This window comes from Bison bison, unplaced genomic scaffold, assembly GCF_000754665.1.
Source record: "Bison bison bison isolate TAMUID 2011002044 unplaced genomic scaffold, Bison_UMD1.0 scf7180017864324, whole genome shotgun sequence".
Taxonomy (NCBI): Eukaryota; Metazoa; Chordata; class Mammalia; order Artiodactyla; family Bovidae; genus Bison; species Bison bison.
In genome coordinates this window covers 11,125,435-11,152,573 of record NW_011494896.1, presented here as the reverse complement: position 1 = coordinate 11,152,573, position 27,139 = coordinate 11,125,435, and the positions used below count along the sequence as shown (strand labels likewise).

Below are 27,139 nucleotides of genomic sequence, written 5' to 3'. Positions count from 1 at the left end.
CCAGCAAATTTGGAAAACTCAGCAGTGGCCACAGGACTGGAAAAGGTCAGTTTTCATTCCAATCCCAAAGAAAGGCAATGCCAAAGAATGCTCAAACTACCGCACAATTTCACTCACCTCACACGCTAGTAAAGTAATGCTCAAAATTCTCCAAGCCAGGCTTCAGCAATATGTGAACCGTGAACTTCCAGATGTTCAAGCTGGTTTTAGAAAAGGCAGAGGAACCAGAGATCAAATTGCCAACATCCGCTGGATCATGGAAAAAGCAAGAGAGTTCCAGAAAAGCATCTATTTCTGCTTTATTGATTATACCAAAGCCTTTGACTATGTGGATCACAATAAACTGTGGAAAATTCTGAAAGATGGGAATACCAGACCACCTGACCTGCCTCTTGAGAAATTTGTATGCAGGTCAGGAAGCAACAGTTAGAACTGGACATGGAACAACAGACTGGCTCCAAATAGGAAAAGGAATTCGTCAAGGCTGTATACTGTCACCCTGTTTATTTAACTTTTATATGCAGAGTACATCATGAGAAACGCTGGACTGGAAGAAACACAAGCTGGAATCAAGATTGCCGGGAGAAATATCAATAACCTCAGATATGCAGATGACACCACCCTTATGGCAGAAAGTGAAGAGGAACTAAAAAGCCTCTTGATGAAAGTGAAAGTGGAGAGTGAAAAAGTTGGCTTAAAGTTCAACATTCAGAAAACAAAGATCATGGCATCCGGTCCCATCACTTCATGGGACATAGATGGGGAAACAGTGGAAACAGTGTCAGACTTTATTTTTCTGGGCTCCAGAATCACTACAGATGGAGACAGCAGGCATGAAATTAAAAGATGCTTACTCCTTGGAAGGAAAGTTATGACCAACCTAGATAGCATATTCAAAAGCAGAGACATTAGTTTGCCAACAAAGGTTCGTTTAGTCAAGGCTATGGTTTTTCCTGTGGTCATGTGTGGATGTGAGAGTTGGACTGTGAAGAAGGCTGAGCGCCGAAGAATTGATTGTTTTGCTTTTGAACTGTGGTGTTGGAGAAGACTCTTTCGAGTCCCTTAGACTGCAAGGAGATCCAACCAGTCCATTCTGAAGGAGATCAGCCCTGGGATTTCTTTGGAAGGAATAATGCTAAAGCTGAAACTCCAGTACTTTGGCCACCTCATGCAAAGAGTTGACTCATTGGAAAAGACTCTGATCCTGGGAGGGATTGGGGGCAGGAGGAGAAGGGGATGACAGAGGATGAGATGGCTGGATGGCATCACTGACTCGATGGACGTGAGTCTGAGTGAACTCCGGGAGTTGGTGATGGACAGGGAGGCCTGGCGTGCTGCGATTCATGGGGTCGCAAAGAGTCGGACACGACTGAGTGACTGATCTGATCTGATCTGTGTAGGTTCTTTAGAACACAGCCTTTACTGCCCTATAAACTCTAGGCCCTACTAACAAGAATTTTATAGTCTTTTTAGAGACAGGTTATAAAGCTATTAGGCTTCCCAGGTGGTGCCAGTGGTAAAGAACCCTGCCAAAGCAGGACATGCCTGACAAACATTCAATCCCTGGGTCTGAAAGATCCCCTGGAGGACAGCATGGCAATTCCCTCCAGGATTCTTGCCTGGAGAATCCCATCGGACAGAGAAGCCGGGCGGGCTACAGTTCAAAGGGTAGCAAAAGTTGGACACAACTGAAAGGACTTAGCACACATGTATGAATTTATTAAATAAAAACTGGCATATAAAAATAATAAAATTATTTTAATCAAAACCTGTTTTTTAAAAAACAGTACAGTTAATGAACTAAAAACCAGGAAAGGAAGAACAGTACTAGCTGAAATTAACAGGGAGGGCTACATGGATAAGTCAAAACTTCAGCTGTTATTAAAAATGTCTGACATGTCTCTAACCAAGTTTGCTGTGATATCAATTTCCTCTTTTGTACTGCAAAAGCTTTATTTCCACTTGACCATTATTTCTCTTCTCAACTCAATGGAAAAAACATATGGTCATGTTGCAGGTTAGGTCATGATTTACGTCAGACTTGGAAATCCAAAGGTAAATAAGACATGGTTCTTGCCCTCCCAATTATTTAACAACTGACGGTACTCCGTATGAACAGGTATAATGGAACTGTGAAAAAAGATCAGATTTTTGTCTGAAGAGGTGAGAAATTTGGAAAGACCTTAAATAGGTGGTAATATTAGTATCTGAGTAAGATCTTAAAAGGTAAGAATGATTTCTCCTCAAAGCATTTTCTTGCTTAGTAACCTTACGGAAAGTTACATCTTCCATTCCATCTCACCAAATAGTTCAATGATCATATTGGGCTCAGACCTTACTATTACCACACGCCTTCTAAGATTTCAATTTCAAGGAACCTGTTTTCTGGTTTCTACTAACTCGCTTTCCAGCTGACTCCCTCTAGTACACTGATTTTGACAACTCCCTGACTCCAGTGGAACCTCTACCCACTGACCCTACTCTCTATTCACTGTTTGGCACTCCCTTTGTATCCTTACTTTCCCCCTTACCTCACTTAGACTTCATGCTCCATCATTATAAATACTCCTTTGCACACACTTTCAAATTCCTTGTCTTCTTCTCTCCTTCCCTCTGTTACATTACCTCGAAAATGCCAACCCTGATTAAACCCAACTCTGTGCTAGCAAAGCACTAGTAACAGTACTCTGGAAGCACAGAGCTATTTGAATTCCCAATAATTTCTGGCACCAAGTCCTGGAAGGGACGTTTACAAATCAGTTGCATGGACTTCTGAAACATCAGACATCACTAAGATCACAGTTCCAGTTCTATAGACAGTTGCTGGCTAGTTACTAATTACTCACTAACACATCCTTCTTTTTCATCATACCAGAGCCATACACTGTATACCTCATTTTGATTACATTGCCTGGCATAAAGTAGGTGCTCAAGAAATGTTCAATATATGTTGACTAAAAGCACAAACAAGGGGAAAGATGCTCTAGCACTATGACACAGAGAGTAAGCAAGGCTCCGAACTGTTCGGATGAATGCTAGAGAAATTGTTTCACAGATCTGAAACTGGATGAATAAAAATGCTCGCTTTTAAAAGAGATTAAGTCCCCTGAAATTTACAGTTAATGTATTATTTACTTTAGAAACACACATATTTTGCTATTTAGAGCTTCTAATATAAACATACATTAGGAACTATAAATAATGAAGGCTTTGTTAACCAGATTCTGGGGAAAAATTAGCAAACAATAGTAACAATTCGGTTAACCTGCCTTGTCAGAATGGTCTCTCATATAGGATTTAGTGTGTGATCTAAAGGCACACACAATTACAGATGTCCTCTCAAAGGATGACATTTAAGTATAGAGGATTATCAAGGATAGAAGAGAAACTAGATGAACTAGTAAATGGGAGACCAACAGTGTAAACAAATATCGTGGCACATTTTAACATAAGTTTCTAAAATTTAAAGTATTTCTTAACTAGAGCAGCACTTCCTAAAGTATAGGAGGCAAAAGTAAATGCTCACCAATCTTTCCAGATATAAACCCGACAAGCACCATAAGCCTCCAAAGGACAAACAGATACAATATGAGCATGAGACAAATTCTTAGTGGTTTACATTCTTGGCTTTTAGAGAGAATCCATTTTCTTCCATGTCCTTAAAGAATAAGCCTATTAGCTATGTACAATTTTACATCAGATCAGCTTCAGAACATGAGAAAACTGCTCATTTCTAAGAAGGGCAGGTAGATTTCAGGAAGACTGAGTCCAATTTTTAATTATGACTTAATTATGACTAATCTGAAGCATCTTTAATTTGATCTCTTCCAGTGTCAAAAATTAGTGTGTTTAGTCATTCAGTCATGTCTGACTCTGCAACCCCATGGACTATAGCCCGCCAGGCATCTTGGACAGGGAATTTTCCAGGCAAGAATACTGGAGTGGGTTGCCATTCCATTCTCCAGGGGATCTTCCCAACCCAGAGATCAAACCTGGGCCTCCTGCACTGCAGGCAGATTCTTTACCATCTGAGCTACCAGGAAAGCCCATCAAAAATTAAGACAGGAGCAATTTGCACATCAAAACAGTCTTAATAACTATACACAGGACTATCAGTAAGAGTTCCTAAATGTAAAGGTATTTAGACAACTGATTAACCCATGTCCCCTGCATTAGAAGCATCGAGTCTTAACCAATGGACCGCCAAGGAAGTCCTTGAACCCATTTTTATTTTTTTTTTGGAAAGAACTTTATGTTTAATAACAAAATATGAGCAAGAACTTGGAGAAAATAGTATCAATAGGATAAACATACCCCAATTAAACCTTGATGACAGTATTTGTATCACAGAATTCATTTGGAAATATAGTCAAGGTCCCAAACACAGTGCTAAAATAAGTAAAGCAAAAAGTTCCAGAAGCAAAACATATCCCAAGTGGAAGAAACTGAAGTTACTTTTCTGACTGTGAACCCATTTTTAATGTTCACCTTTGTATAGAGTAAAGTGTGTGGATTATGGAATGAGTTTGCCTGAAAGCAAACTAAATTTTTCAGGGTAATACTATGTGATAGCAGTAAAAATTAAAGTAGCAACAAATGAAGGAGACACTGCTTAGATTTTTCTCATATCATGAATACATGGACATCAAGCCCTACTGGTTAAGACTATGAAAATTCTCTTCAGCCTCTCCACTTTATTATCATGATGACTGATCTAGTTCAGACCTCACTGACTCCCACAGACTTTATTCCAATGGCCTTAATGCTAATTCCTTCTTCTTGCTGTTACCAGGGTATTTTTTTTTCTGAAATAAAAGTCTGACTATGTATCTCTCTCCTTTGATGGCTTCCCCACTGCCTCTAGAGAACAATTCAAATTTCCCAGCCAGTTATGCAAAGCTGTCGCAATCTGCCCTCAGTTTCCTTTTCAGCTTCATCCCCCACCCCTCTTACTCTCACATTTACACTCTGTCTATGCGTTTATTGTGCTCTTTGCCTAAAATATCCTTTCTCTGCATGTCAGTCTGTATAACCTCTAGTTATGTTCCAAGGACTTCCCTGATAATCCAAGCCCTTGGAGAACTACAGTGCTCCTCCACAATGTTCCAATATTGCTCTAAATGTACCTCAATGTGTCTACTTATTTGCATCACTGGTTCATACGCAGAAGATAAGCTCCAGGTAAGCAAGAGCTTTGTTTTACTCATCTTTTCTCTTCAGTTTGGAACACAGTAGGAAAGAATGAATGTTTAGCAATAGACTAATCAAAAAAGGTACATAAAATTATAAATAAATACAAACTTACTGTCTTGATTATGAGCTTCCTGTAAAGATTAAGCTCAACTCCAATCTTACCTCCTTCAAGAAGCCTTCTAACCGCTGCTATGGTCTAACTGCCTTAGACCATACTGCAGGGGCATATTGAAAAGGGAATCATTGCTTACAGTCAGTAAGCTCTTTATTTCACCATTGCTAATTCTACCCACCCAAAGAGATGCCATGGGAAACTAAATTGTAGACCAATTCTTTGTGTTTTCTTGAACTCCCTACGTACTTAGATACATATCCTCCACAATACTTGGGCCAATACTTATTCACAGTAGGTTATGATAAAAACTTTAGATCAGGGATTGGCAAACTTCCTATAAAAGGAAAGATAATATATTAGGCTTGGGTTATATGGTCTCTGTTACAACTACTCAACTCTGTAGCTGTCGTGCAAAAGCAGTCACAGATAACATATAAACAATGAGCACGGCAAAGGTTATTTACGAACAATGAAATCAGAATATGTAATTTTCATGTGCCATGAAAAATGACTTTTCTTTTGATTTTTTTCTAATCATTTAAAAACAAAAACAAGACCCATTCTTAGGTGGCAATACAAAAACAAGAAGTGGGCCACATGTGGCCCACAAGTAAGAGTTTACCAATCTCCGCTTTATACAGACACATTAGTCTATACTGGAAGATAATTCTGATGTCAAATTCCCAAGTGAAACATTAACACACATATCACAGTACCTGCGTTCAGCACGCTCTTTCTTCTTTAAGGCAACATCCAAATCTTGCAATTGTTCTTCTAATTTTTCACACAGTAGTTTCTGAAAACATAAAACAGATGAGTATCATCTTAAACACCTTTCCACAATCACTTATCTCTTGCCTATTAGCTAAAGCTGCAGTGCTAAGACAGCTAATAAGGGGCCACAGAGAAAACAGTGAAATGTTCCTTGTGTTTAATTAAATAAAGAATGCCACTTCAGTTCATCAACTGAACTGAAGATGGGCAGGCTATCTTTGAAGTAACACACACGTTAAAGAAACTTACAGCTTTGTCAAGAAACATATTCTATGCCTACCTTGCTGGCAGTAATTAATGTTTAAAATAGCATTTGGTTCAGCATATATACATGACAGTGATTAAAAAAACTTTTTAAATCCCAAGGTATTTTTAAGGAAGAAGGTTACATGTACAAGAAAATATAATGGTGCCAATCACTGTTTTTTTTTTTTTTAAGAGAATGGAAAAAAAATTTACAAAATCATGCCAAACAGTTAATAGGTCAAAATAGAGCTGAAGAATGTAATTGTTAGAGTGATGCTAAGCCAAATAATTCCACTTACATAAAAAAATACAATAAAGACCACCATCTTTTGGGCTTTTTTGAGCCAGGCCGCACACCTTGCGGCATCTTAGTTCCCTGCCCAGGGGCTGAAGCTGTGCCCCCTGCAGTGGAAGCACAGAGTCCAAACCACTGGACCACCAGGGAATTTCCAAATTTTAAAGCAAAATGAGACTGGAAAGGACCTTTTGAATAAAAAAGACATTCTGCTCTTCAAGTTTTAAAAGAAATCCACTGAATCAAGATATGAGAGAAATAGAATCCATGATTCTATTCATAGTACCATCATAATGGTCCATAATTTATAACATCATCTATAAAAATGACAAAAAGAAGGTAGGCAGAAATGAAAAAGAGGATGAAACAAAGGGATAAACAACAGGAAGAAATTTATTTCTTCCCTTGTATATTATCCTCATGGAGGGGAGAGGTGGTTGTGCCTTTAACAAATGTGAGAAAAAATAAACCAGAGATTATAATTTTGTAAAAACAAGAGGTCCTTTGAGAATTGCTTTGGGGAAAAAAATAAAGGGAAGACCTATAAGATACTAACAAAAGGTAGTTTTTAATCAATAGCCTCTACTTTTATAGAAATTTAAAGAACAGATAAACAATATCTATAAACTGAAGATTAAAATGTTTAGTGGCTGTCAAGAAATATTAATTTGAACATAAAAACAGAGACTGGAAACCCAGAACTGTGCTGGGTTGTCATACATGCTGGCAAGGGGGGCAGAACCATTCTCCATCTGGAATAATCATTAGAGGAGGGCGAAGGCAGGCAGTGTGGTATCCACTGTCACAAGAGTCACACAGAAGGATCTGAAATAAACCATAGATTAACGTCAACATATCTCTATGGGTAATATTCAATAACTCTTAAGTTAAAGACATTTCTATGTATCTTAGCATGATACTAAGAAATACACTATATTATATTCTTAATAATAAAAACCCTCAGTTAATTAGGAATTTAACAGGTCTTTTTTTTTTTTTAAACAGGTCTTTTTTGTTTGTTTGTTTCGGGGCCATACCACACAGCTTACGGGATCTTAGTTCCCTAACCAGGGTTTGAACCCTCGTTCCCTGCATTGCCAGGGGGATTCTTAACCACTGGCCCACCAAGGAAGCTCCCAAGGTCCACATCTAATTCAGCATCATTCCCCTACCACTTAACACACAATAGTGGCTTGAGATTTTTATTAGATTATCCTAAAATATCCAGCATATGAAATTAACCGTATTTCAGATCTTCAGTTTCCAACATCATTCTCTTTGGCACAGTAACCAGCAAATGCGATTTTCAGAGCAGTTACTAAGATAATCGAATAAAAATCCTCTGTATATTCTAAGAAGGATGCAACTTTCTCCACCTCCTGGATGTCATTTCTGCTTACTTCATTTTACTTCTCAATTTTTCACACCTCTTTGTCATTGTCATCTATTACCACCTAGTCTGTGCCTAGTCACTCAGTTGTGTCGGACTCTTTGTGACCCTGTGGACTGTAGCCCACCAGGCTCCTCTGTTCCTGGGGATTCTCCAAAATACTGGAGTGGGTTGCCATGTCCTCCTTAGTCAAAATGCATTCTTTCAATTTAAAAAAAAAAAATTAGGAAATGGTAGGAAAAGAACACAAATGTTGATTTTTACTTGATTTAGAGGGCAGAAAAGACCACTATTACAAATCTTCTCTTTGCCTTTCTCCACTTAAAATTTTTACAGTTTGAAGATCATAAAAATATTTAGAAGGGTCTTCTCAGTGTAATTCTGAAACCTATTCTTTTCAGAGCTATATCTCTTCCTGAAACTACTGAGATATGATAAACTTCATCGATTAATTTAGTTTCCAGATATGATTTTCACATTTAGGAAGAAAACTGTAAGTTAAACCATAAATAGCTTTACCTCAGCCCACAACAAGTATCAGGAGCTGTTCTGAGCAACTTTACATAACTTGTTTCTGCTCTTCACAACTCTACCTATGTGGAAGCATCTTTATGTCTCTTTCTACTTAATAGGTAGAACTTGCTTTCGAAGTAAAATCTATTCAAAACAGAACAGCTGGGCATAACAAGAGTGCTTCTTCAACAGGTTCTTTAGAAAGCCCTCATAAACTGCAAAAATATATATCTAGGTGAGGAACTGGGTTTTCTGATTTAGGCAATCTCTGAAGAACTTACTTCCAAATAAGACATTCCTGTGCAAATCTGTCACTATTTTTCTGAATATATCTGGTCTATAATTATCCTCTTAATTTTTTTTTTAGAACTACCCATTTCTAAAGTTTAAAGCCCTACTGGTTTATTACTTGACTTATTTATATGTTTTTACAGAAAGGCAACAAGCCCTTCAGGTCTTACTTATTCGAAGCTGCTACTTCAGAAATATCATTATAAAGTAACTTAAAGGGAAAGAACAAAATTTTAAAGAAAAAAAGAAAAACAAAAAAAACCAGAATAGGAATATCCGAATAAACTGATCTGTGAGAAGAGATTAACAGTGCATGCTTAAGTGGAGAAACATCATTACAAAGCCAGGTAAGAATGAAAGCAAGATCCTGACCCTCCCTAGAATTAGGTTATTATCTGAGAATAGAAATAAAAGATTTTGCACACAAAAAATTGAAATAATGATCAAACCCAGATAAGTTAAAATGTTTCAACCACAGCATGGCAATAATCTGAATACTGTCCAGAGAGATCAGGTACGTACTAATTCAGGATGGTTTGGAAGGCCACATTTTTTGCATGGTTCATCATCATCTGCTAGGATGGCTTCTTCACTTTCCTTTTCTTCCTCCTCTTCTGAAGCTGCAGATGATTTTTCACTGTCAGACCCTTCACTTTCATCATTGCTGGAATATTTCCACCTGCCACGTGTTCGAGAGCCAGTCCATCGAACTTTGCCTTTGGGCTTTACCTTGTATAAAATAAAAGATTAGGACAATTTGATGTAATAACAATGTAAAAAAAAAAAAAAAAAATGCTTCTGATTACATGCGCATTGTGGAATATTTAGTGAATATACAAAGAAGAAAAGAAAAAATTACTGTAGTTTCATCAACAGATATACTTACTATTAAATTTTGGTATATATTTCCATTATTTTTTTCTACTTTTTGGGAGGGGAGAATTATAATGAACATTCTGTCTTATTAAATACTTGCCCTAGTGATAAAATATTCTAACATCGTGTGTGTGTGTGAGTATGTGTGTGTATATATATTATATATATATATAATATGCCATCACATAGCTATATCTAATCCACAACTACACAGACATTTAGGTAGTTTTCCATTTTTTCACCTTCATAAACAATGTATCCTTGCAAATATAAAATCTTTACACAAACCTCTGTGGTTAGGATAAATTCCTGGAAGAGGATTCTGGGTCAAAGGGCATGTACTTTTCAAAGGCTCTATAATTGAACACTGACTATATTCTCACACATTGTTATATTAAAAATTTATTTCTCATATCAGAGAAATGGATCAGAACCGCATAAAAATTTCTGACAAACTTAAAAAATACATTATTCAGAAACTAACATTATAATGTTGGGAACTGCTTTCTACTGGTTGGCTTCACAATATTTTAAGTCATATTTCAGTTCACTCCTACAGTTTAAGTCCTCACCAAAGACCAAAATAACTCTAACAACAGGAGGAAATTTTTTTTAGTATTTCAAGGAACTAAGGACCACTTACAATTAAGAACAATGTTATCACTTAAATAAATCAAAAACAAAAGGAGCACTTTTTTTTTAAGTAGCACTTTAATTATGACAAATTTTCCATAGGCTGGCTAAAGACTTGTACAAGATTTTGCTTAAAATAAGAGGGTCATAGAAGAAAAAAAAAAAAATTCTGGCTCTAAGACTAATAACTGAAATGGGGAAACAGAGGCTCTCTCAAACACTGGCAATGAGAGGGTACATTAATGGGGCCTTTTTGGAAAGTAAAGAAGCAAAAGTTACCAAAACTTAAAATATTTATGTCCCTTGACCCAGTAATTCCAATTCTAGGATTCTATTCTAAAGAAATACTCACTCATGTCCAAAAGGATCTTCAATGCAGCATTGCCTGTAATAGTGAAAAATTGGGAACAACCTAAATGTCAATCAATCAGGGAGGAGTTAAAGAAACTGAGGCACATCCACACTATGGAATACTACGTGGCCATCAATAACTGAAGGTAGACTCTATCTACTGATAGGGAAAACGTTCAGACACACATTGTTAAGTGAAAAACTCACAGAAAAATGAATTTATCTTTTAAGTGCATGGGAAATATTTACAAACACAGACATGAATATATGGAAAAAAGACCAAAAGAGATGCAGCCCAAACCGTTAATAGTGTTTGTGAGAAATTTTCATTTTTCAAGTGTTACAAGTTAGGTATTACCTGTAGAACTTACAAATAGAATATATTTCTGTACTGCCTATAATAGAGAAAATGTTTAAAAGATGATACAGTCTGAAATTTAATGTCTGGAGATAACTAATAAGACATCTCAGATATAGGAAGAGTTTTTTTGTTGTTGCTGTTTTATCTTTGAATGAGTTGTTTTAGCCAAAAGTAAAAAGCCATGAACACTTAAAAGTCAAATATTTCTAATAAAAACTAAAGCTCAGAGTAGGAGAAATTTTACCTTGGCTACTTTAGAATTTGTATCCTTCTCTGCTTTTTTCAAATTTTCTTTTTTGTCTGTCTTTTGCAAAGCTGCTGACTCTTCTTCTACTTCATCTTCTTCCCCTCTTTTTTTATCAGCTTTCTGATCTCTGATTTCAGCCACTTTTGCTGTGGGTCTAGATATTCTTGGAGACCTCCTCAAAGTACGACCAACGTTTGTTTTCTCTTCTTCCTTTTCTGTCTTCTCTTGTTTGGTTTCTGGTTCTAAAATTTTGGGAGGAGAATCTGACTTCTTTTTCCGACTAGATATCCTAATTGTTAATTTGATGCCTTCTTTCTGCCTTTCGGAGGTTATCTCTGTGTTTTCTGAGGCAGTGTTTTCTTCTTCAGGAATCAACTTATATTTCAATTTGCTTTTTTGCATAGAACCCTTTGTCTCAGAAGGATCACCTGTGCCAGAGGTCTGGGCATTGTCCAGATTATCCACTTCTACCTTTGTTGATTCAGAATCCACTTTTAAAATTTCTGGGTCTACTTTCTCCAGGGACTGACCTTCTAGTGAACTTGTATTCTGACACTCAACTTCTGAGGCTAGTTTCTCACAGTGGACAGTCACGTTAGATGATGGATAAGTTTCAGCTACCTCAGGAGACCCGGCCTTTTCTGATTCTACAGTTGTCTTTGGAACCTCCTCCGGTATTGGACTCAATCTTTGTATGTCCTTATCAAGAAAAGTCTTTTTGGACTTTTCAAGACACTCTAGGACTGGTGGGCGCTTATCCTTCTTACTTTTGGGAGACTTCTCTTCAACTCTCATACTATAGGATTCAGTGGCAGATAAAGCAGTTTTTAAACAGAGATCCTTTGCTACTTCAGCAGTCTCAAGAGAGGTTTCCATTTCTGAAGGACCAGTTTCGTCTATGTACTCTTTCTGACTCGGGGTCTCTAAGACTGATATTGAATTATCTGTATCTTTCCCTAAAGGGACCACTTCTTTCTCAAGATCACCTATTTTTACACTTGGAATGACAGAATTTACAGACTCTGCTCCATTTCCCTCCATGATGACACTTCTGTCCTTAGAGGGGCTGCAACTATCTTCCTTTGAATCATAAAACTTTGTCTCCATCTGTTCTGTCTTAAAATGTGGAGTTACCTTTTCATCACTAACTTCTCCATTTACCAGCTGTTTCCCTTCATGACCCAAGGCAGTGATTGTAGAGATCCTTTTACAAGTCTCTTCCTCTTGTTTTATTTCATCTTTCAAAAACTCTTTTGTTGGAGTAACTGATTTACACAAAGGTCCTTTGATTGGACTATCAAAATCATCACTCAGTTTAATTTCTCGTTTTTTTAGTGGAATCTTGGCCTGCTGGTCATTTTTAAGTTTCTCGGTTTCTTCAGTAGACTTTTCAGTAATTTCTTGAGAAGATTTAACATTGCCAACAAACTCTAGCCTCTCAGGCTCTAACTTCTCCATACTACCTTTGATATCTCTAGGATCTGCTTTACATTCTTTCATTTCCACTTTTACAGGTTTGACATTTTCCTTGAAGGAATCACTTTCTTCTTTGATAATCTTTTTTTCTTCACTTTCTGGAAAAGGTTTTTCTAGCTTCACTATGACTGGCAGTTTTACAAGTTCCTTTTCATCTTCTTTTTCTATTTTCACAGTAGTCTCTTCTAGAGCACTGGGTGTAGAACATTTTTCTGAATCTATTGGCCGCTCTTCACTTTTCATCTTTGCACTTCCTTTCTGTTCCTCTAAAAATAAGAAAAAGTTTACATGAATCTAAGCATTCAAGATTATAAAATGTATAAGGCATAACATAAAATATATTCCCATTCGAAGTTTCTCTCTTAGAAAAGGTGGCTTTTGTCACAGGACATTTGACAATAAAAGATGAAATCAGACAGTAAAGAAAATACCAAACTCTGAAGTACAACTTTTAGATATTAAAAAACTGTTATTTAGAAAGATTTCTGCTTTATACTTTTAATTTCAATGCTCTCAATGAAATGCAAATATTTATACAGCTCAAATAATTTATTCAAGCTCAAGTGATGGCTCAAAACTATGAAACTAAGAATACATCATAATCAAACATTTCCAAAAGACCATATTTGTTTTAAAAACTGACAACTGTTCTCTGCAAGTTATAGACCACTTCATTTCATTGAGAAAACACGAAAAAGGCAGTGGGGAAATGTTTTATGTTTTAATCAGGTTACAAAAGTAACAATTCTGTACAGAAAATGGAAAATATGCCCACAATCTGAATACCTACAATTAATATTTTATTGGAGGTTACTTCTTCTAGTTTTATGTATTTTTGACAAAGCTGGAATCATGCTGCCTCATTTTCCTCACTGAAACATTAGCATTTTCTCATGACATGAAATGTCTTCAGAGAATTGGACTTAACTGTGTAACTCCTTAATGTGATTACATTACAATTTACTTCATCAAATGCCATTAATAAACATTTCAGAATGTAATATATTACAAAGAAACTATGTTTACCTGTTAACTCCTCTTTTTACCAATTATTGGCTATATATTTAAAATTTTTACGGAGTACCTAACAGTGCAAATTTAAGTATAATGAAAGTCATATTTAGTAAATACCATAATCTTTGAATGAGATTACAGACAAGGCATATATGTTTTAAAGTTGTGCTAAGAGAATCTGAGCCATGTTTTCAGAATTCATTAAGTACTAATTTTACCTATAAGAACAGCAAAGGAGATAAAAAAGCCTTCCTCAGTGATTAATGCAAAGAAACAGAGGAAAACAACAAAATGGGAAAGACTAGGGATTTCTTCAAGAAAATAAGAGATACCAAGGGAACATTTCATGCAAAAAATGGGCTCAATAAAGGACAGAAATGGTATGGACCTAACAGAACCAGAAGATATTAAGAAGAGGTGGCAAGAATACACAGAAGAACTGTTATAAAAAAGAGCTTCATGACCCAGATAATCACGATGGTGTGATCACTCACCTAGAGCCAGACATCCTGGAATGTGAAGTCAAGTGGGCCTTAGAAAGCATCACTACGAACAAAGCTAGTGGAGGTGATGGAATTCCAGTTGAGCTCTTTCAAATCCTGAAAGATGATGCTGTGAAAGTGCTGCACTCAATATGCCAGGGAATTGGGAAAACTCAGCAGTGGTCACAGGACTGGAAAAGGTCAGTTTTCATTCCAATCCCAAAGAAAGGCAATGCCAAAGAATGCTCAAACTACCGCACAATTATACTTATCTCACATGCTAGTAAAATAATGCTCAAAATTCTCCAAGCCAGGCTTCAGCAATATGTGAACCGTGAACTTCCAGATGTTCAAGCTGGTTTTAGAAAAGGCAGAGGAACCAGAGATCTAATTGCCAACATCTGCTGGATCATGGAAAAAGCAAGAGAGTTCCAGAAAAACATCTATTTCTGCTTTATTGACCATGCCAAAGCCTTTGACTGTGTGTATCACAATAAACTGTGGAAAATTCTGAAAGAGATGGGAATACCAGACCACCCGACCTGCCTCTTCAGAAACCTACATGCAGGTCAGGAAGCAACAGTTAGAACTGGACATGGAACAACAGACTGGTTCCAAATAGGAAAAGGAGTACGTCAAGGCTGTATATTGTCACCTTGCTTATTTAACTTATATGCAGAGTACATCATGAGAAACGCTGGACTGGAAGAAGCACAAGCTGAAATCAAGATTGCCAGGAGAAATATCAATAACCTCAGATATGCAGATGACACCACCCTTATGGCAGAAAGTAAAGGGGAACTAAAAAGCCTCTTGATGAAAGTGAAAGAGGAGAGTGAAAAAGTTGGCTTAAACCTCAACATTCAGAATACCAAGATCACGGCATCTGGTCCCATCACTTCATGGCAAATAGATGGGGAAACAGTGGAAACAGTGTCAGACTTTATGGTTTTTCCAGTGGTCATGTATGGATGGGAGAGTTGGATTGTAAAGAAAGCTGAGCGCCAAAGAATTGATGCTTTTGAACTGTGGTGTTGAAAAGATTCTTGAGAGTCCCTTGGACTGCAAGGAGATCCAACCAGTACATTCTAAAGAAGATCAGCCCTGGGTGTTCATTGGAAGGACTGATGCTAAAGCTGAAACTCCAATACTTTGGCCACTTCATGCAAAGAGTTGACTCATTGGAAAAGACCCTGATGCTGGGAGGGATTGGGGGCAGGAGGAGAAGGGGATGACAGAGGATGAGATGGCTGGATGCCATCACCGACTCGATGGACATGAGTTTGAGTGAACTCTGGGAGTTGGTAATGTGCAGGGAGGCCTGGCGTGCTGCGATTCATGGGGTCGCAAAGAGTCGGACACGACTGAGCGACTGAACTGAACTGAACTGAAGTGAACCCTTGCAATGGGAAAACTGATTTTAAATGAAGTTTTACCAAGATAGGAATTTAACAATTTTTTCTGAACAGATTCCCGCCAAGTTGATACAGCAGACCGAGTTTCAAAGTTTTCATGGGAATGAAATGTAATGGAGAGAAGTGAGATAAAGACTTCTTTAAACTGAGAATTCAGTATTACTTTTAAGAAGTATTTTTATTACAAATCACCCATTTTATGTTCAAATCATAATTGCAAGTAAAAAAAATTCAAGAACTGCTGATAACCATTGAGAACCTGAAATTAGCTCACTGTTCCACCCTCTTTACATGGTCATACACTAATTTAAAAATATGTATGTCACTACGAAAATTAAAGACATAGTAGGAACGATCTAGTCTGAATGTCTTCTGTTTCCCATATATTAAGCAGGTTCAGTAAATTCCTATGCATTGGCATTGGTTAGTGTATCAGAAAATCTAATTCAGGAAATATCTTGCATAATGATTAATATACAGATTACCATCTTTATCAATAACTTTAGCTCAATACAAAGAGTATACAAAAATATGGAACACCATTTAATGTTTTTTTTAATATATTTGGTTCGAAAAGCAACTCAGAATCTCACTGTGATTCTCACCAAAGGCAAAATGACACTTTGCTTTTGGGGAGGTGAATGATTTAGTCCTTTAAACTGATTCTGATCTGAATAACAACATGACAAAATAAAATGAAGAATAACATTAGGTTGAGACTCCTAGGTTCAGTAATCTTACTTCAGCTAGTGGTGTGTCTCTGAATATCTTACAAACTCAGTGATCCTCACTTCTTCATGTACAAAGAAGCTGACTAAGTGACCTCAATAATTATTCTTCACTGTCTTGTATTTCTCTTAGTCCCAAAATAGTCAATATTTTTTGGCTTAGCTCTTACAAAAGAAAAACATGACAATAATTACAACTGTAGCTCCTGTAGATCACATGTGTGTATCCCTAAAGCTGAAGACAGGAAAACCATGACACCGAATGAAACTTTAAGCACTATCATAATTGGCAAGAAGGTCATTTAGTTATATAAGCATTTTCAACAAAGGTTTGTCAAAAGCAAACTGTAAAGGAAGATGCAAATGAGCTTGAGAGACATGAAATTTGAACTAACAATACTCAAGGAAAAATTCACCTTCAAAATCACAATGCAGAAGCAATGTTCCTTGACAGACTTGAAGGGATTCAAGACAGCTGTTACCTATTGTGGGATTCAAAAGCACATTCATTCATTTGCTCAACAAATATTTACTAATCACCTATTATGTGCTCTCCCACCCATCCCAACCAGAATCACTATGTAATCAAACATTGAATGTTCATATAAATTACAGTGAAGGACATTGCTAGTTGCCTATCCAGTATCTATCTTCTTTCTTACTACTAGAATTCTGATTTTGTTCAGGAAAGTACTTGCCTCTTCGGAAACCTTAAAGCTAAGGATCATTTGAACCAGTTCTGGCCAATGAGATGCATAAAGAAATCTATTGAGTAAGACTTACAGGGTTCAGTTGACCTATGCCTTCTGCCCTTTCCCCTTCTTTCTGTCCAGAGTCTGCACACAATACCTGAAAAGCGAACAATCAAAGCCACATGCTAAGGATGGCAGACTAGGAAGGGTACTTGATGGCTTTATGGAGCTGCTTAACCAGACCTAGAGTGCCTACCACATGACTTTTTATTATAAGAAAAAAATTTACCTCACACATGTCAGAATGGCCATCATCAAAAGGAATACAAATAACAAACACTGGTGAGGAAATGAAGAAAAGAACTCTCATACGCTACTGGTGGCTAAGTAAATTGGTGCAGTCACTCTGGAAAACAGCATGGAGGTTTCTCAAAAACTAAAAGTAAAGACACTATGTGTGCTCAGTTGCTCTGTCATGTCCAACTCTGCAACCCCATGAACTGTAGCCCGCCAGGCTCCTCTGTCCATGAGATTATCCAGGCAAGAATACTAGAGTGGGCTGCCATTTCCTCCTCCAGGGCGTCTTTCTGACCCATGGACTGAATCCACGTCTCCTGCGTTAGCAGGAGGATTCTTTACCACTGAGCCACCTGGGAGGCCCAGAAATATCATATGACCCAGCAATTCCACTCTGGGGTATGTATCTGAAAGAAACATTAATCTGAAAAGACTCATGAACCCAACGTTCATAGCACTATTTATAACTGCCAAGGTACGGAAGCATCCTAAGTGTCCATCAACAGATGAAATGGATAGAAATGTTGTAAATATATGTAATGAATGCTGCTGCTGCTACTGCTAAGTCGCTTTGGTCGTGTCCGACCCTGTGTGACCCCATAGACAGCAGCCACCAGGTTCCTCTGGTGTCCCTGGGATTCTCCAGGCAAGAACACTGGAGTGGGTTGCCATTTCCTTCTCCAACGCATGAAAGTGAAAAGTGAAAGTGAAGTCGCTCAGTCGTGTCGGACTCTTAGCAACCCCATGGACTGTAACCTACCAGGCTCCTCCGTCCATGGGATTTTCCAGGCAAGAGTACTGGAGTGGGTTGCCATTTACAACTTAGCCATAAAAAAGAATAAAAGCTTGCCATTTGCAGCAACATGGATGAACTTAGAGGGCATTATGCTAAATGAAGTAAGTCAGACAAAGAAAGACAAATACTGTATGATTATCCCTTATGTAGAATCTAAAAAAATACAACAGCCTACTGAATAAAACAAAGAAACAGACTCACAGAGGAAGAGAACAAATCAGTGTACCAGTGCGGGAAGGAAAGCAGGGTGGTACAACATAGGGATAGAGCAGGAAAAAAGTGTTCTTATAGGATTATATGAAGTCACATGTGTTAAACTTTTGAAAATTGTAAAGCACTATAGAATTTTTTTAAATCTCTCAATTTTTAAAAAAAAAAGAAAAAAAATTCCAATTGAAAAAACATGTACCCAAATGCAACCCTGTCTGATTTCCTTTCCTCTTACTCTTGCTTCCTACTACTTGTTCTTTCCCATACTCACCAAATTAATCTATATCATTTAATATATATTGGGCTTGTCATCTATTCAGTGATAAGGAATAATTAATCTCTGATGCTCTAATTTCTTTATAATTCTCTTCTTATAAGACAAGACTTGAGAAATTTTAAAACATCATAATGATTTCAGATTCTGCTCTCATGTTATATACTTATAGTGAGTATAAATTAACATAAACACTGTAAAGAGCAAGTTGGAAATACCTACTCTAAAGCCTGAAGAAATATACTCTATAGTTTAGCAATTCTACTCAAAGAAAATAAACTTACATAAAACTAAACAGAAATATGTACATGATTATTTGCTGTTGCACTGATATAAAAGAGAAAAATGAGAAATAATATCTCTCAAACAGAAAAATGAATAATCACTACAGAGCAAACAAAAGAAATGAATTTATAAAGATCAATATGGGTAAATCTCAAAAACAGAAAGATGAGTGAAATAGCAATACGCTAAAGGACAGGTTGTATGATAGCACTTGTAGAGGTTCTGAAATGCAAATTCACATGATTCACAGGACTGCGGCACTGCTTAGAAAATAAGCGTAGGGGGAACGGAATGGAAAATGAAGTGAAAGGAAAATGTTTAACTGTTCTATAAGATTTTAAAAATTAAAAGCAAATTTTGGTAATATTTAAGTATTTCATACTATCATGTGTTTATTTAAAATATTTCATTAAAAATTAAGATTATGAGTCAGATAAAACTTAAATGCTCTCTTGCTATTTACATATTGGCCAGCTATGAGACCTTGGGATAATTATCTTAATCTAAGTTTCTTTGGATTCTTTAAAACGGAAGTCAGAATACCTAATTCAAGGAACTGCTGTGAGGGTTTTTTAAAAAATGAAGCCTGAAAACCACTTTACACAGTATGGTTTGGGAGTTTTTATGATGACAATAATACATTATTTGGCTCCTTCTTGCCACAATCTTTAGTCACATCCGAAAATTCCCTTAAGCAATCATCATTTTTAACCAGTCAACATTGCCTAGAAGGCCATTTCTATTTTTACCTCCTCATTCGTATTTTCCCATTTTGAAAAATAATTAAAATGTCAAATAACTAACTCCTAGTGTTGTTAATGATTATAGAAGGGTGCACTCAATGTTGGCATTGCTATTGATACTTATTATTATACATGTTATTGGGAAAATCTTAACATCCTTCAAGCTCAAATGCTACTCCATTTTAGTTTTACCTGAGTGTTTCCCCAACAAAGAATTAACTACTGTATCTTCTGCATTTGTGTCTTGCTTTATATAGGCTTTTACAGCATTACTTATTACCCAGAATTACAACTGTTGGTTTATAAATCTCTGCCTTACTAGTGTAAGAATACTACTCTGAGAAGAATCATGGATTATTACTTGCAGTAAGATACTCAAAAACCTCCTGAATGTATTGAACACAACTGAAACGGCAACAAATTCTAGACTAAATGTTGATAAATTATATCAAAACACTTTAAGATGTAACCTTTATAAACAGAAAGTCTTTAAGGTAGATTATAGGGTAATATTTAATTTCAAATCCTTCAAAGTTTATCTGACCAACTTACACAGTGAGATTTGGGAAGAACATTTCAGTTCAGTTCAGTTCAGTCGCTCAGTTGTGTCCGACTCTGCGACCCCATGAATTGCAGCATGCCAGGCTTCCCTGTCCATCACCAACTCCCGGAGTTCACCCAAACTCACATCCATCGAGTTGGTGATGCCATCCAGCCATCTCATCCTCTGTCGTCCCCTTCTCCTCCTGCCCCCAATCCCTCCCAGCATCAGAGTCTTTTCCAATGAGTCAGCTCTTCGCATGAGGTGGCCAAAGTACTGGAGTTTCAGCTTTAGCATCAGTCCTTCCAAAGAACACCCAGGGCTGATCTCCTTCAGAATGGACTGGTTGGATTTCCTTGCAGTCCAAGGGACTCTCAAGAGTCTTCTCCAACACCACAGTTCAAAAGCAACAATTCTTCAGTGCTCAGCTTTCTTCACAGTCCAACTCTCACATTCATACATGACCACTGCAAAAACCATAGCCTTGACCAGACGGACCTTTGTTGGCAAAGTAATGTCTCTGCTTTTCAATATGCTATCTAGGTTGGTCATAACTTTCCTTCCAAGGAGTAAGCATCTTTTAATTTCAAGGCTATAATCACCATCTGCAGTGATTTTGGAGCCCAGAAAAATAAAGTCTGACACTGTTTCCCCATCTATTTCCCATGAAGTGATGGGACCGGATGCCATGATCTTCATTTTCTGAATGTTGAGCTTTAAGCCAACTTTTTCTCTCTCCTCTTTCACTTTCATCAAGAGGCTTTTTAGTTCCTCTTTACTTTGTGCCATAAGGGTGGTGTGCATATCTGAGATGATTGATATTTCTCCTGGCAATCTTGATTCCAGCTTGTGCTTCTTCCAGCACAGCGTTTCTCATGATGTACTCTGCATATAAGTTAAATAAGCAGGGTGACAATATACAGCCTTGATGTACTCCTTTTCCTATTTGGAACCAGTCTGTTTGTCCATGTCCAGTTCTAACTGTTGCTTCCTGACCTGCATATAGGTTTCTGAAGAGGCAGGTCAGGTGGTCTGGTATGCCCATCTCTTTCAGAATTTTCCACAGTTTATTGTGATACACACAGTCAAAGGCTTTCGTATAGTCAATAAAGCAGAAATAGATGTTTTTCTGGAACTCTCTTGCTTTTTCCATGATTCAGCGGATGTTGGCATTTCGATCTCTGGTTCCTCTGCCTTTTCTAAAACCAGCTTGAACATCTGGAAGTTCACGGTTCACGTATTGCTGAAGCCTGACTTGGAGAATTTTAGCATTACTTTACTAGCATGTGAGATGAGTGCAATTGTGCAGTAGTTTGAGCATTCTTTGGTATTGCCTTTCTTTGGGATTGGAATTACTCTAGGAGGTGGATCCAAATAAATAATGCTGTGATTTATGTCAAAAAGTGTCCTGCCTATTTTTTTCCCCCTAAGAGTTCTATATTACCTGGTCTTACATTTAGGTCTTTAATCCATTTTGATATTATTTTCCTGTATGGTGTTAAGGAGTGTTGTAATTTCATTCTTTTTCACATAGGTGTTCAGTTTTTCCAGCACTACTCGTTGAAGACACTGTCTTTTCACCATTGTCTATTCTCGCCTCCTTTTTTGTAGATTAATTGGCCACAGGTGCGTGAGCTTATTTCTGGGTTTTCTATCCTTTCCCTCTGATCTATATTTCTGTTTTTGTGCCAGGACCACACTACTTTTCTGACTGCAGCTTTATAGGATAGTCTGACATCAGGGAGCCTGATACCCCCAGATCCATTAGGCAAAGACTGCTTTGTCTACTTGAGGTCTTTTATGTTTCCAGACAAATTTTAAAAAAATTTTTGTTCTAGGTGTTACAAATGCCATTGGTAATTTGACAGCGAGATTGCCTTGGGCGGTAGAGTTATTTTGGGTAGTATAGTCATTTTGACAATATCAATTCTTCCAGTCCAAGAACACAGTGTAATATATCCTTCCATCTGTTTTGTATCATCTTTGATTACTGTCATAAGTGTCTTATAGTTTTCAGTTTTTGCCTTCTTAGGTAGATTTATTTCTACCTAAGATATAAAGCATTTTCTTTTTTATCCAATGGTAAAGGAGATTCTTTCCTTCATTTCTCTTTCTGATCTGGTTAGTGTACAGAAATGCAACAGATTTCTGTGTATTCACTAATGAGCTGCAGTAGTTTCCTGGGCTCAAAATATTGAAATTATCATTTGATATATTACTACTATGCATCAAATGGACAAATAAGAGCTGTCCTCACAGTTCTGTGTCAGTCACTCAGTCATGTCTGACTCTTTGTGACCCCATGGACTGTAGCCTGCCAGGCTCCTCTGTCCATGGAATTCTCCAGGCAAGAATTCTGGAGTGGGTTGCTCTGCCCTTCTCCAGGGGATCTTCCTGATCCAGAGATCAAACCCAGGTCTCCTGCATTGCAGGCATATTCTTTACTGTCTGAGCCACCAGGGAACTATCATTTTATTCCATGTTAAAGGGATGCAAATTGGTGCCAATCCTTCTGTAACTTATTTAAAAATTACATGGTCGATATCTGACAAAGGCATCAAGAAATTTTTTTAATTAAGTATAACAAAATAAAGCCAGAGAAAACAAATGAACCATTTAATAAATTATTAGAAGGCAAACAACAAATAGAACCCTGTTAGCATCCCAAGAGGCACACACAAGCCTTTGCCCAATAGTAATACCCTAACAATTATAACTATTACCCCATTTTACATTATATTAATCACTTCCTTATTTTGATTTATAGTTTAGTTTTACCTGTTTATTATTTTCTTTTTTAGGTCTCTTTAATCTACTCTTGCTCTTCCATCCTTTTTTTTTTTTTCCAATTTATTTGAGTCAGCAAATCCAGCAATGTGATGGTGATGCAAATCTGTAATACCTGGACTTTACTGAGTGCATTCCCATATGCCTTTGTTCTTTTTCTCCTGTAAATCACCACTTTAATCTACAGCCTTCAGCAGATTCACGTTTACCACAGAATACCACATAATTTCTGTGGTAAAAGTACTTTGGTGGTGGTATGTTCTTTATCAAGAGGCATTACTGTTTAATCATCCTTTTGTGTTGTTAAAGAGATGTTACTGCTCAATAAATAAAACCTTTCCTTATTAGGGAATGCAAAATGATGATATTCCCATTCTGTCAATCTTTCATCAATAATTATAAATTATATAAAAATAAGCTTTGCTAATGTATTGTTTTGTTTTACAGTGGTATAGTTCATACTGAAAAATAGCAGGATGAAAGCTCAATTCTTTCTGCTTAACAGTTTTCAAATTAATAATTTGGTCCCCACTGGTATCTTTCAAATTTTTCTATTAGTATCATGGTGGAATTTGTATCAAGATTTAAGACTTATTCAATGGGGCTTCCCTGGTGGCTCAGTGATAATGAGTCCCTTTGCCTGCCACTGTAGGAGGCACAGGTTCGATCCCTGGTTGGAAGATCCCATATACTGCAGAGCAACTAAGCCTGTGCATCACAACTATTGAGCCCATGCTCTGCAACAAGAGAAGCCACCACAATGAAAAGCCTATGCACTGCAACTAGAGAGTAGCCCCCTACTCTCTCCAAGTAAAGAATGCCCATGCAGCAACAAAGACCCAGGACAGGCAAAAATAAATCAAGTTATATATATATATATGTGTGTGTGTGTGTGTGTGTGTGTGTGTGTGTGTGTGTGTGTGTGTGTGTGTGTGTGTATAAAACATATATTCTTCAATGTGTTTTAATCCACTACAGCTATTATCCTTATGATGCTTGTCCCATCTTAGACAGTGGAAACCTCTTTAAGTTGCCTCTTGAGGTTTTTCTGGTGTGATTTTGATGAGTCTTTACTACTTGGAATGACAGGATGTTTCTTGGCTCACGATACCCCAGAACTGGAATAAGCCACTTTTCCAAGAAGCCTTGATTTACTTTAATGGGAAATTGTACTTCAAGACCACAATCTGGGTGCTAAGGATGCTCACCGCTACTGGGTTGGCCATTGTTTCTAGGTCTTTTCAGTAGACAGAGCTAGAAAATAATAAAAATAATCCTTGAGTTTCATAACAACATTTCCTTAACTTTCTTACATCTTATTTCTTTTTCCCACACTGAGAATCTTGGTTTTCAAGAATATCACAAATGATACAATTAGAATATCAATTACATTTCACACATATTATGCAACTTTTCAGAATAATACCACCACCACACCAAAGTAATTTAATGGAAAGTCCACAAGTTTTTGTATGTTCTCTTCCCATTTTTTCTCCATTTATTTTGTCTTATAGCTCCACTGTTAAAACACAAAGTTATTAAAGACTATATGTTCTTTGCTCTATCTGTCATTTAGATTTAGTTACATGTAGTGAAGTGAAAGTTGCTCAGTGCTGTCCAACTCTTTGTGACCCCATGGACTATACAGTCCATGGAATTCTCTAGGCCAGAATACTGGAGTGAGTAGCCGTTCCCTTCTCCAGGGGATCTTCCCAAGCTACTAAATTAATGCTCACCCAACATTCTTTTTCAAATCTTTATTATGAAATAGTTTTAGACATACAGATATCTTATAAAAATAGTTCAAGGACACCATCACCTTGTTTCCCATAAGTTAACAACTTGTGCCCTCATAGCACAGTTCTCAAAACCAGGAAATTAACATTAGTAAAACACTATTAAACAGATTTGATTAAATTTCGCCAGATCCCCTCATCCCCTGCCAGGTCCATTCTGTTTTGAGGATACATGTCTCATTTTGTTCTTGGATTTCTTTCAGTTCAGTTCAGTCGCTCAGTCATGTCTGACTCTTCGCGATCCCATGAAGTGCAGCACGCCAGGCCTCCCTGTCCATCACCATTTCCCGGAGTTCACTCAGACTCATGTCCATCGAGTCAGTGATGCCATCCAGCCATCTTATCCTCTGTCGTCCCCTTCTTCTCCTGCCCCCAATCCCTCCCAGCATCAGAGTCTTTTCCAATGAGTCAACTCTTCGCATGACGTGGCCAAAGTACTGGAGTTTCAGCTTTAGCATCATTCCCTCCAAAGAAATCCCAGGGCTGATCTCCTTCAGAATGGACTGGTTGGATTTCCTTGCAGTCCAAGGGACTTGAAAGAGTCTTCTCCAACCACAGTTCAAAGATTTCTATTTCTCTCATTCATTCCACACTGCAGGAAAGTGTAGTCCCTGCCATGTAGAAGGAATTGATATTCACCTGCAGAGAAAAGTGATCCCTTCTCCATGTATTTATTTGTTCAATCATGAACTTACAGAAATGCAAAGTCATAGATTTAAAATCTATCGCTGCATAAATCTGTGGCTAAAACAGTTCTGCTTTCACCACTCCTTCCAGTCGGCACTGGGTCCTCCTGAGCCCAGATTATTTTCTGAGTATATCCTTAATTTCTGGCATTCCAAAATATTCTAGCTTATCTTGCATTTTTCTTGCCCATCCCCTAAAGCAATTGTCTCTATGGGGCACTAGTTCCTTTTAGTAGAAAATGATAGTTTGAAATGAAAATCTAGAGGCTAAGAGTGCTCACTGTTACTGGGTTATCACTGTTCTCAGATTCCTCTCATGAACAGAGGTAGGAAATATATGTGTGTGTGTATATATATATATATATATATATATATGTTAAGCCATACAAATGAATATATTTATATTTATTACCATATTACCCACCACTGAGGTTTTGTTAGTCTTTTTGGCTATCTGAAGCTCATTCACTAGAAGATTCCTATAAAAAGACTCATAGAAAATAGATCTTAGATATTGATAGCAGTTTACATGCAGTCTCTATCTAGAAGTCATTTTGGCTAGACATAAAATCCCTGGTTCACATTTTTTCCCTTATATGTTATGGTATTTTCTTTTGGCATAAGGCATTGCTTTCAAATATAGCGATGGCAGTCTGATATTCTTTTCTCTAAAAGTTACCTGGTCTTTCTGTCAAGATGGCCAAAGTACTTTCTTCAAAGCCGAAGGGTTTTACTAGAATATGTCTTCATGCTGGTTTTTCTGGGTTGATTTTCCAAGGTCTTTAGTGTCTTTAAAATATGCAGTCTTACATTCTTTTTTTTATTTCAAGAAGTTATGGGAGGGGACATGGGTAAACCTATGGTTGATTCACAGCAGTCTGATATTGATGTCTGGCAGAAACAATGTTTGGTATTTGGTAGAAATCAAAGCAATACTGTAAATCAATTAACTTTCAATTAAAAATAAAGAAATTAAAAAAAGAAGTTATGTTAAGCATAGTCTTTAGAATTTTTGTCTGTTTCCTTGCTTTGGTTTCCTTTTTTATGGACCTCTGTAGGATTTTTATTACGTATCTTCAACTCTTTATCTCTTTTTCTCAAATCTTCATCGACTTGCTTTTGTTTTTATTTTTAAAAACACACAACATCCCATCTGCTGTTTTGTTTTTTTTTTTCAGAATAACAAAAAATATTGTACTAAAACATAAGATTTACAGAAATTTTCAGATAAGCCATACAAAATGGTCACAAGCTTTTTCTTGAAGGGAAGATTCTACACCTGACAGCAAAGTCACAATTTTATTAGTGAGGGCTGTGATGTCTGTTTAATGTCTGTTTGGTTCGAACAATCAAGCTTGTCCATCTACAGCATCTAAATAAAGTTAGACTTGGCTAGAGAGCATATTCTAAAGAAATGGTTAATAGGATTGAAGTAAGCCAGAAAGAAAAACACCAATACAGTATACTAACACATATATATGGAATTTAGAAAGATGGTAACAATAACCCTGTATATGAGACAGCAAAAGAGACAATGATGTATAGAACAGTCTTATGGACTCTGTGGGAGAGGGAGAGGGTGGGAAGATTTGGGAGAATGGCATTGAAACATGTATACTATCATGTATGAGG

General features: G+C 37.1%; 1 protein-coding gene across 2 annotated transcripts in view; it reads right to left on the bottom strand.

Moving 5' to 3' along the window:
• RSF1 (remodeling and spacing factor 1) overlaps positions 1-27,139 on the bottom strand; it is a 149,564-nt gene that overhangs the window by 22,420 nt on the left and 100,005 nt on the right. The window contains exons 6-10 of one of the 2 annotated variants that reach the window (XM_010853238.1): positions 16,817-16,882; positions 11,283-13,027; positions 9,340-9,546; positions 7,344-7,448; positions 6,025-6,104 (exon numbers count right to left, since the gene is read on the bottom strand). In XM_010853238.1, the coding sequence (XP_010851540.1) occupies positions 6,025-6,104; positions 7,344-7,448; positions 9,340-9,546; positions 11,283-13,027; positions 16,817-16,882 (2,203 nt within the window). The remainder of the gene's footprint in view (positions 1-6,024; positions 6,105-7,343; positions 7,449-9,339; positions 9,547-11,282; positions 13,028-16,816; positions 16,883-27,139) is intronic. The other variant, XM_010853239.1, reaches the window with a different exon arrangement.